The sequence below is a fragment of the Balaenoptera borealis genome (genome assembly GCF_965194805.1).
Source record: "Balaenoptera borealis genome assembly, chromosome: 10".
Taxonomy (NCBI): Eukaryota; Metazoa; Chordata; class Mammalia; order Artiodactyla; family Balaenopteridae; genus Balaenoptera; species Balaenoptera borealis.
Genome location: NC_138874.1, coordinates 103,493,124 through 103,504,319, shown reverse-complemented (window position 1 = coordinate 103,504,319; position 11,196 = coordinate 103,493,124). Strand labels below are relative to the sequence as shown.

The 11,196-nt window shown below is 32.5% G+C and overlaps 1 protein-coding gene across 1 annotated transcript in view; it reads right to left on the bottom strand.

The window, feature by feature from the left end:
* Positions 1–2,055: 2,055 nt before the first annotated feature.
* TRUB1 (TruB pseudouridine synthase family member 1) overlaps positions 2,056–11,196 on the bottom strand; it is a 35,988-nt gene continuing 26,847 nt past the window's right edge. Inside the window, exons 5-8 of the mRNA XM_082407850.1 lie at positions 9,033–9,105; positions 7,559–7,698; positions 5,466–5,522; positions 2,056–4,661 (exon numbers count right to left, since the gene is read on the bottom strand). Of these exons, the coding sequence (XP_082263976.1) occupies positions 4,402–4,661; positions 5,466–5,522; positions 7,559–7,698; positions 9,033–9,105 (530 nt within the window). The 3' untranslated portion in view covers positions 2,056–4,401. The remainder of the gene's footprint in view (positions 4,662–5,465; positions 5,523–7,558; positions 7,699–9,032; positions 9,106–11,196) is intronic.

Sequence of the window (11,196 nt, the reverse complement as noted above, 5' to 3'; positions counted from 1 at the left end):
TGGGGTTGGGAGCTAGTGACTGGAGGGGAGCCTCTAGAGGGCCTCTAGTGGACTAGTAATGTTCTGAATTTTTTTTTTATTTGGTTGTTGGTTGCACATGTTTGCTTTGTAAAAATTTATCAGGTGATACATTTACGATATGTGCAATTTTCTGTAATTAAATATCAGTAAAAATTATATACACACACATATAAAACTTTTATTGATACTTATATAAATATATGATATATATTTAAACTAAACCCCTGATGAAAGACAACACACACAAAAAGAAGGATTTTGAAAAAAAAAGTTGATGTTCTATAAACTTTTAAAAACCACAGTAATCACTGAAACAAATACATGTGTAAACAGTAAATTAAAATAGCAGAAGAATGAATTCATATCTGGGAAAAAGGTTCAAAGAAATTCCCCAAGAAGAAGCACTGAGATAAAGCACTGGAAAATATGAAAGAGTAATTAGACACAATAAAATGAGAAGACATAAATCTAACAGGAGTACTAGATGTAAAAGATGTGATATTCAAAGAGATAAGGGATGAGAATTTTCCAAAACTGATGAACAACATGAAAATTCAGGCTCAGAAAGAACGAGCTCTGAACAGAATAAATACGAATTGCCTACACTCACCAGCCTATTTTAGTTCTGCAAAAGTTCTTAGAGATAGACTAGTCTGTCTCCTTTGTTTTAAAGATAAGAAAGCTGAGGCCTGAAAAGATTAAGTGATTTGCCTGGATCAAAAAGCTGACTGTTAGTAGAGATGGAAATAATCTTAATATGTCATATTTTAAGAGTTACAAATAAGAGGAGCAAAATATAGTTTCTGACTTCAACTTTCCTACTGGTATGATTATGTAAAACAGCAATATGAATATGAACAGCAATATGAACAGCAATATTCCTGTTCAAAGAGAGAATTTTAACTCAAGTTGAAACTATGAAGGCACTACTGATTCAAGTGCCATGTAATAAGTGTTTAACAAGTGGCATTTAATAAATGATTAGGCCAGGCTACAGCTGCCCACACACACCTTAAAGAAATAGTTTCAAGACAAGTCGTCTATTTCAATTTAATTACAAGACCATTACAATCATTTCAAGCCATAAAGCTTATATTTATCATATTCCTCTATTTAAATGTTTCAATATTTTAGAGTGCTTTTTGAATTATAATTTTTCTATTATATACATCATGATATGAGGTAAATTACTTTCTTCTTTTGAAATACAACTAATTAAACCTCTAAATGTTCACTGTAAGTCTGATACAAATTTCAAACTGATCAGAGAGGCATAAAATGTACTGAAGACCTTTTAACGTACTGAAGCATTCTTTTCTTATGTAGTACAATGAATCATTTCTGATGACGGATCAGTAGCTTGTATTAATTCAAGTATTTAAGAAGAAAAGATCTAGTCAGTATAGGAAAATGTGAGTTTAGCCCTTATTCAAATTTTATAATTTTGAATTATCAAAGAAAAAAATTATATTATTTTAATGCTCATGGATCTTAAAACTGTAAATAATTCTATGACCACTTTTGATGACTTTTAAAACAATATTTTCCAGAAATATAAAAAACTAAGTGTCAAAATGAAGTCATTTGTATGTTCCAGGTTGAAACATTTTCGGAAATTTCTAACACATCTTTTCTTACAAGTAAAACAACTTTATTATTACATGAAGAATTAGGCCTAGAAATACATAAGGCACAGATATTTCTTTAATATTTTGATTAAAATGAAAAAAACAAAGCAGTTGGTATTCAAATACCAGACTCAAGAGAAAACTAATTTGTTTATGGATGAGTCTTAAACTTTTTAGAGAATCTTGATCAGTTACAGCTGCTTATGAAAGTTAAGAATAATATCTTTAGTTTTCAATAAATATTAACTATTCATACTCATATATCTGGTGACTCTAAAAGGGGAAGAATTCTTAATATTAGTTAGCAAATGTGGTTAGTAAAAATGGAAAATGAAACTAAAATAAAAAAAACAGCCCATGAAAATGCTTCTACAAGTATTTACTGCACAAATAACTCACACAAATGTATAAAGAAACCATTAAGACATTTATTTACATAAGTGAACAAAGTATGTGAAAAAGTCACACAAAGGCAAATCAGAGCAACTCTGAACCTGTATAACTTACTAAATGAGCAACGACATATAAATCCCCCACCCAAAGCTGTAGACTTTTAGTGAACTGACATACTCAAATGATGACACTGTAAAATGTTACAACTCTTTGGGAAAGCAATAAGGCAAACTCATTAAGGAAAATTAAATTGTTCCTATTATTCCATTTAATAATCCTGCTCCCAGGAACTTACCCTAATAAGATTGAAAATAACCTAAGTATTCAGCAATAGAGAAATGGTTTAAACAAACTGAAGTAATATGATTAAAATAATCATTGTCAAAACTAAATACAAATAGTAAAAGAAGATGAAATTTTAAAAAGTCAATAAGAAAGTATAGGTGTCTTCAGACTGTAATTATGTGAACAAAAGAAGGGAAAAGAAAAATACGAAATTAAAGTTCTGAAGTCACTGTATCAGGATGGTGAGGATTTGGTAATTTTTTCATTTGGCAACATTTTCTTCAATGTTTTCAATAAAAGAAAAAGATTGGGTACCATTTTAAAAAGTCACTTGTCTTTTCAAAAAATTTATACTCTTCTCCATTAGTAAATTATACATGTTAAATTTTAAGTTAAGAAATAGAGCAGAGAGGCCCTAGTTGTTTTATATTCCTCTACTTGGACCTTAGCTGGCAGTGTATGAAGATATACTGCAACCTGTGCCATTCCAACAGAAAGAGGCAGCCACTGCCACCTTTGGTTACACAAACTGCAGGGCACTAGATATGAATATGTAAAACTGTAAAAGCTTCAATTTACAACTTTGTGTGTTTGGTGTTTTATTTAAGGCATTATGATAATTAACTCTTCTTTATAATTTTCTGTGTCATACTAAGAATGTTTTAATATTTCCATTTCCACTTGAAAAATGTTGCCAATACGCTGAAAGTGCTCTATTGAAGCATATAACTTTTTATACTGAGTTTATATTAGGTTAACCACAAATAAGATCACGTTTGTCTACATATTTAAAATTTATAAGTTAGAGGTTGCAAAGCAACCACCTTTAAAAGAAAGACAATCCATAAAAATGTAAAAACTCTTATATGATGAAAAATTTAACAAGTCTTCCTTTTGAAACTATTTATTTGGATAAATGTAGTGGGATTTGAAAATTTCTACAGATACTGCATTATATATTGCTTTCCTATAACAAAAATATGAAGCACTCATTACATATGAAATTTACTATTTCAGAACGTGACTGTTTTCAAAACTACGGTAAAGAGGGACAGGGAACTTTCAGTAGGCTACCTGAATGAAAACGTTTGAGAATAACTGTTTTTAAACATTTAGAGCAGAAGGGATTAACTGGAAATGCAGGGTAGCAATCTCAGCATCTATAAACATCACTTGAAAGAGCAAATTGAAAGCAAAATATCATGGGGATTAATACCCTGTAAAGATGTATAAATAAGTACTAAAGAATAAAGAAAAGAAGTTTTTCATTGAAGGCATTCTTTAGCTTAATTTTTTTTAATTAGGTTATTTAGTAAATTGGTACAGGGTGGTCGACTGTATTGATTAAATTACCAGGAAACTATCTCATAGCTGCCAAAACATAAGCCATTGGAGCTGTCCTGCTAATGGGAGAGTAGAGGTGAATTTAATTAAACATTTAGTCTTCTATTTACATTCCATTAGTGGTAGCAGCAATAATTTGGTTCATCTACAAATATTTACGATAGAAGTTTATTAGCTTCTAAGATCTAAACAAACACAGCTATTACCAAGATAAGTGCAGCCTTATCAAAGAAATGTTCTTAATAATCATAAACTCTCTAAAACATGAGTTAAATAATGGCTTTTTCCAACATAGTTAAGGAATTTCAATAACCAGAGTCACGAGGAAGCCAAAATAAAGCCAAAGAAACTAATATACATTCACTTTGTCACACCAAAGAAATATTTAGCTCATTTTTTTTCCTCTGATTAGAAAATGTGGTCAACTTTTTCACAGGAAAAGACTTTGATGAGAGATCAGAATCAGAAAGTTGATTTTCCTGAATCCAATCTAACAACAACATAACATCCTAGAAGAACATTCTATAGTACAGCAAGAACTGAACAACTGCAAGGCTATTTATAATGTACAGCACATAAATTGTGCACCGTAGAAACCATAAATGATGGACATTTTTCTTCATGCAAAAAAAAAAAAAAAAAAAGAATCGTTTGTCTTGGCACACAGCTTGTCATTCTGCACACAGGATTCAAATATCAACCAGGAAATGAAGACAATCCCAAGCCAAACTTAAAATGTCTTAATTACATCATCTTCTCCCTTTATCTCACTTAGAGTTATGTACTCACAGCTCAAAACTTGCTCACTAGACTCCTCAGGTTTTGACTTTTTAAGTGCCATCTCTGCTGGGAGAAGGGATGAGCACTGCTCGAGAGACTGTGCAATGTCATCAATTGTCCATCTGTCTTCGGGAAGGGCATGCTCCTCCAGGGTAAAGGGTCCCTGTTTGGTTCGGGTCAGCTCCAGCACATTGGCACAGGAAGACAGTTCTATGGCAACAAAAGGTGAAAAGAAACCACAAGATAAATGATTCAGTATTTCATTCAAATACTGAATCAACATAAATGATTCAGTAATTCAGTATTTCATAGTCTTTAATTTTTCAAATGACAGAACTTGATTCAAACCTCTCAAAACCACCTCAAATGTAAAACTGTAATTATCCAATATAATAACCAAGAGCCTTGAGATTAAGAAATGATTAAGGAGCAAAATAACATTTAATAACTCACCTAATAAACTGCTTTAAAGTCTACAAGGAAGTTGCACACACTTTTCTTATTTAACCCATGAAACAACCCCATGAGGTAACTATTAGTCTCACTTGGCGGATGAGGTAATGTGACCTGTCCAGTGTCACAACTGCCAGAAAATGGCAGGGCCAGAACTGCAACTTCCTGGCTGTTTGTAAGACTATGGCTTCCAGTTTTTTAAAAAAATTTGACTTGGAGCGATAAAAATAACTTTTAGAAGGGTTAATCTTTTCTTCTTATCCCTACTTTGAGTTAAAATATTTTATACTTGAAAAAAATGTTGGTCCTTAGATTCATTATCCACATCTCCATTTTCTATTCCTCTTTTTCTCCTCTCTCCCATTACAAGCATTTCACTGCAGCTGCTTATGCTGATTAATTGTCTTCCATAAACCTATAACGCTTTGAAGGCAGAAGGGCAGGAAAAATCCAGTTCCTAAGGCCAGTACTCAGAGACATGGAAAATGGAAAATTCCTTCTTCCCATCAAAAAGGAATATTACTCTCTAAATGATAATTCATAATTCATCTTTATGCTTACCTTTGCCAATGTCACTGACCAAGCTTCTGATATAAAAACCTCCTCCACATTCAACATCTGGAATGTTAACAGTGACATGGTAAATTGCTAACTGCCTATGAAATCCACTTTACATAGAAATGATGCCCCTAAACAAATGTAAAAATGCACTATGCAAACAATCGAGTGATAAAACATTTATGCGCTAAAATATAAATTATTCATCCAGTAGCATATGTGTTTGTGAGACTGAAAAGTCAGAGTGTGGAGAAAGCAAACAGCAGAAACTCTTGAACACATTTTAAATTACATGGCAAGTCATACCACTTCAATACTTCAGCCTTGTCCATTTAATAGGTTTTAAATAGTTAGAAATCTCAGTTTTGCTATTATGAGCTGCAGATTTAAAAAACTATTTTCAGATTTGTACATCTTTTTCATTTAATAGGCTTTAAATGGTTAGATATCTCAGCCTTGCTATCATGAGCTGTAGATTTTTAAAATATTTTCAGATTTGTACACTCAAAAAATACAACAAACAAAAAAACCCTTTTCAGTGACAGGAATTATGTTTGGGGTAATATACTACATGGAGAACTCAGCATATTTAAATGTTCTCTTGGAAATATTCCTGAAAAAATCATGAAATAACTTAAAATTACACAATGTACCAGAATTGAATGCATAACTAAACATCTTCTGAACGCAGTATAATACAAGTTTATTGGTTAAGAGCAGGGCTCTGGATTATTTTTATTCATCCACAAGACATCCTGAAAAGAACTGTATTTTCACACAAAAGGACTACTTTCTGTTTCTAGCTTAGCATACAAATAAAGCTATTTGAGGGAATTAATCAAAACTCCCCACCTGGGGATTTTAATTTCTTTTTTTTCCCATCAGCTCAAGGTTGGGAGCCACTGCTGAGATAAAAAAAATGAGCACTACACAAATGTAGGTGTTCTACATTCTTGCACTATATTTGACTTGGGTGAAAAGAGTCAAATTTGGCCTACTACAAATTCCAGTGAACAAATGCAATTGGAAAAATTTGAGGTTTTTTTACTTTCATAGATAGTATCTATTGTGCCAACACAGCGGCCGCATTTTCATGGAATGGAGTGAAGCATTTTTTAGTATGTTTGTTTCATTGTTTGTCTAATATTTTAGAATCAGGAAACTTAAGGAGTGACTTTTTAAGAAAATTGTACAAAAACCCACCATCTACAGGAACTTAATACACACTAAATAATAATGTCAATGGGAAAAAAAGCAATGAAGTTTAGGAGAAAAGGTTTTGGGAAATTATGTCTAAAAGGAATCCCATTCAGTATGCACCACGAAATTAGGAGCAGGATCAATTTCAGGGAGCCTGAGGATTAATAAGAGCTACAGCTTTTGAGTCTCCAGAGCTCTTATATGTTCAGGGTTTTAGCTAGGAGATCATAAAATCTCCAAACAATAGAAAAAAACTTTTTGGGTTTTAAATTTATTTCAAATATGGATTATAGATAAATTCAAATTGATAACTTGAGTTAAAATTTACCACATGTCTAGGAATACACTAATGCCTTACCCATTACTCCTATATTTTCATGATCTTTAGCAGTAATTTATTGGTGACAAAGAAGCGGGGGGGGGGGGGGGGGGTCACTCCACTCTTAGAATTTCTTGTCCAAAAACTGAAAATGCATTGTTTTAAAAGGACAAATTAACGTCAATAAAAAACTGAGTGTAAACTATCAGGTAGTAGCCAAAATGGGGAACAAGTATCCATAAGATAATAAAATACAAAATACAAAATTTTGAAAATATGTACTCCTTACCTATTCTTCCCCATAGAGATCCAAAGTATGTTACTTCCAACTTTATAGTAAGATAATATAATATATGAAAAACTCAGACTATTTAGGACATTTCTGAACCTCCATATAGCTAGAGGTATTCTCATTATTTGTGTTGTCAAAAAGGTATTAACAAATTCTAACCTTCTTTAAATTCAAATTTTAAAAAATCTCCAATATCCTAGGGATCCATTAAAATTACACAAAAGTAGCCAAATATCAAATAAAGGCACATGTAAATACAAATGTTTTCAAATTTCTCCATCTTACCTATTGTGAAAAATGGTGGCTGGAATTTTTGAAGGGAAAGACTGTACACGGTAACTGGCCTGGCAGGTTTTGCTTCTACTACTTCACCTCTCTTCATCAAAGTTGAAAGTCTCTGTCCATCTTTCTTTAATGCAGAATAGCTTGCAAGGTACAAGAGGGAGACAGGAAGAGAAGGAGGGAGGTAGAGAGAGATTGAGAAAGAAAGAGAGAATAATTCCAGATTACAGCATGGAAAGAAAGGATGATTAGCAGCCCTTTAAACTGAAAATCCTTCTAAGAATGAACTAATTTTTTCTTCTAATCTACTTCACGATGGTGTCATAGATAGAGTTCCTAAATATCTTTGAGGCTAATACAGCTCATTCTGGCACTCAGTGAGCAATGTTGTCAATATTTCTCTTTAACCATCTTCCTGGAGGTGGTCTATTCATGTCTTCACTAGTCCTCATTCTGGGTTAAGGGTCTCTGGTCACAATGATCTCAGCTATATTTCCTTGAAACAATATATTTCCATTATAATAATATTCATTTTCACATATAAGTTACCAAAATGTTTCCAAAGAGCAAATAAGCAAATAACAGATCTTATCTTTGTGTGATTAAATTTTACTAGACCACAAAATCCTTGGAACAATCACAGAGAAGAAAATTCTAAAACGATTCTTATAAATATAAATGTTTACTACATCTTAACAATAATGATCCAAAATAATGTTTATTCAGATCCTGCTACAATTTTTAAGTCTTCACATTTGAGGTAAAATTATGAAGAAACATTTCTCCATAGATATTTCAGTGTTCTTGAAAAAACTTAAGATTTTTTAAAAACACAAAATATATTCTAAATTCTAAAAGAACTGTTAGTAACATATCCTGACACATCCTATAAGCCATTAAAAAAAAAAAGCAGCAGCAATTTGCTTGAAATGGTAACATGCACAAAAATATGGCTAAATGGTAAATCAATATCATTATACTTTTAATAAGTTATAATTCTCATCTGTTTCATTTATTGCAGAGAATTGTGAAGTATAAGATTCTGGGCCCAAAAGGAATGGTCCCAACACCTGACAGGAAGTGCCAATTGGACGCTGAATCACAGCTCTGATGCCTGTACCAGACTGGACTGGTCCCTTCACAGCAATTCTGGGAAAAGTGACATCTCTGCTCTCCAGAACTGCCCTGATGTCTACAGATGGAATCAGAAGAACCAATAAATCCTGGAAGAGCACAGATGTCAGGCTGTGGCAATATCCAGAGACAGAGGAGACTACATCCCAGTACCTCTTAGAGAGTGTCAGAAGCTCTGCATCCTGTCTGAATCAGGTTCACCTTGCTTGATCATTTGTCAGATTTAAAACCTGCCTCACCATATAGTAAAAGGAAGCCCCTCTTCTTTTTTTTTTCATTAAAGTGATGTTAGCCACTGGAAAATAAAATTAAACATTTATTCAAATTCATTAATTGAACTTACAGGGGAGGTACTTGCATTATATTCCCAGTAAATTTCTGTAGAATGCCTTCAATATCTTCCTGTGTTATTTTATCTGCCAAAAATGAACCAAAAAGTGACACTAAAACAACCACAGAAGTACATGTGCTATTTTTACAGCACTGACAACTCTGAAAATTAAAAAAAAATTTCCAACAAAGCATTTATTACAATGTACGTTTTGCAGGTCAAATTCTACCTTGTTGAGATGGATAAAATACATGCTAATGAGATAAAAGGGGGAAAGTCTTATATTGTCCAATATTAAGACTAAATTTAATTTCGTTTGCTTCATTTTTTTCTCCATTAAAAATGATCCAATCATCTTATATGCATTTACTACATACTTACTATGGCCTTCAGAAGACCTGAGAAAAATGTTGCATAAAGCTATAGGAATGGTCCTGCAGTGACCAAAAACAAAAATGTGGTGATCAGAAAGTAAGTAGAAAAATACCCATAAAGTTCATTTCTAAGGTTTTCCAGGCATCAAATATTATAAATAACTGAATAAGTTATTGAAGATTATCAAGTACTAACCACATTTAAAATTTTACCTGATAGATTTCAAAACTGTTGTATGGTATATGGTATACATTTTCCACACTCACATTAACTTTGTCCCCAAGTAAAGTTGTATTTATGTCTCCTTCCCTCCCTTCACTGCTCTTGGAATTGCAGTCAGGAGTCTGACTTTTGCCTCAAAAATAAGCCAGTGCAAAAAGAGAATATACATAGCAAAGATTTTATCTGTCTTACTCAGATAAAGCTTTTCAGCTTTTATTTGATACTCTTTCAAACAAAATGATGCAATATTAAAGTACTGTTCTATAATTTTAACAACTGAAAACTATAACACACTGAAATTCAATATTTGGGATTTTCACATATAGATAGATGACTATCCATATTTCATATTCAGTAATAAACTAAGTTACAGAAATATTCTATAACTTGTTTAGGTTATAGCAATGGAAAGAAATTACAGTCTTCTTTTTCACTTTGCAGGAAATTTATTTAAACTTTTTATTCTGGTGTATACATGTTACATTTGATTTTATTTGAACAATATTAAACAAAAACTAACTAATGCGCTCTGAATTACTGTTCGAACACCAGAATAAAAATTAAAAGACAGCATGGAACATGTCCAGATTTCAATATCAATGCAGCAAGAGAGTCTTAACCTCAGTGTGACCTTGATCCTTACAAGCTAAACATGAACAAAAGACCAGAATCTACTAGACTCAGAGGAGAGCTACAGAACTCAAAAGAATTTCTCTAACACCTAGCTCCAAAAAGGCAGATCTAAAAAGCCTATTCTGTTCAAACTGCTTTTCAAACAGATGTATCTCATGATATGAATGGATTTTTCCACGAAAATTTTTTACTCTACTGAAACATTAAAACATAATTACTGGTGGCACCTTAGTTATGCAAAACTTCCAAATCTAGACAGCCAACATTACCACCATGCTGGCAATTGCTGAAAGAAATGCCACTGTTGATAAAATTGCTATAGTTCACAATCTAGTCTGCCACACATTTTTGAAAATAAGACCAAACAGCTTTCTACTTCCACCGAATTGGTCTCTTTACTGGCATTCCTGCCAATGCGTGCGCCTTTGTCCTGCTTCAGTGGCTCTCGTTTACTGCTATTCCCCCACACAAGGTGACAAGATGCGCTCTTTCTCATTCTACTTCTGCCATTCATCCTAGGCATTTATGGTTTTGCTGTTCATTCTGAAATTAATCATTCACAATTTTTAACTGTTACCTACTATATATATGTAGGTGTTACCTCACCAATGGAATTCTTATCTCCTTAAAGGCAAAGATAGCTTTTCCTCTTCCATAATGCACACAATTAAGATGGTACTAAAGACATTCTTGTTGAATTTAATTTGCTGATGAATAATAGAATCTCAAGGTTAAAAGAGCATTTAAAAGTCACCAAGGAATCATTCATTTGATGTTCGAATCACCAGACAGAAAGCCTATGCAGCAAGTTATTTTACAATAAAAGCAAATATAATATTTTAGATATTTTTAATATGTAGTGAAGCATGCTGGCTATATCTGAAACATGATACTAGTCTGATCCAAATAATAATTGTCCCTATAAGAATAAAGACTCTACCTCCAA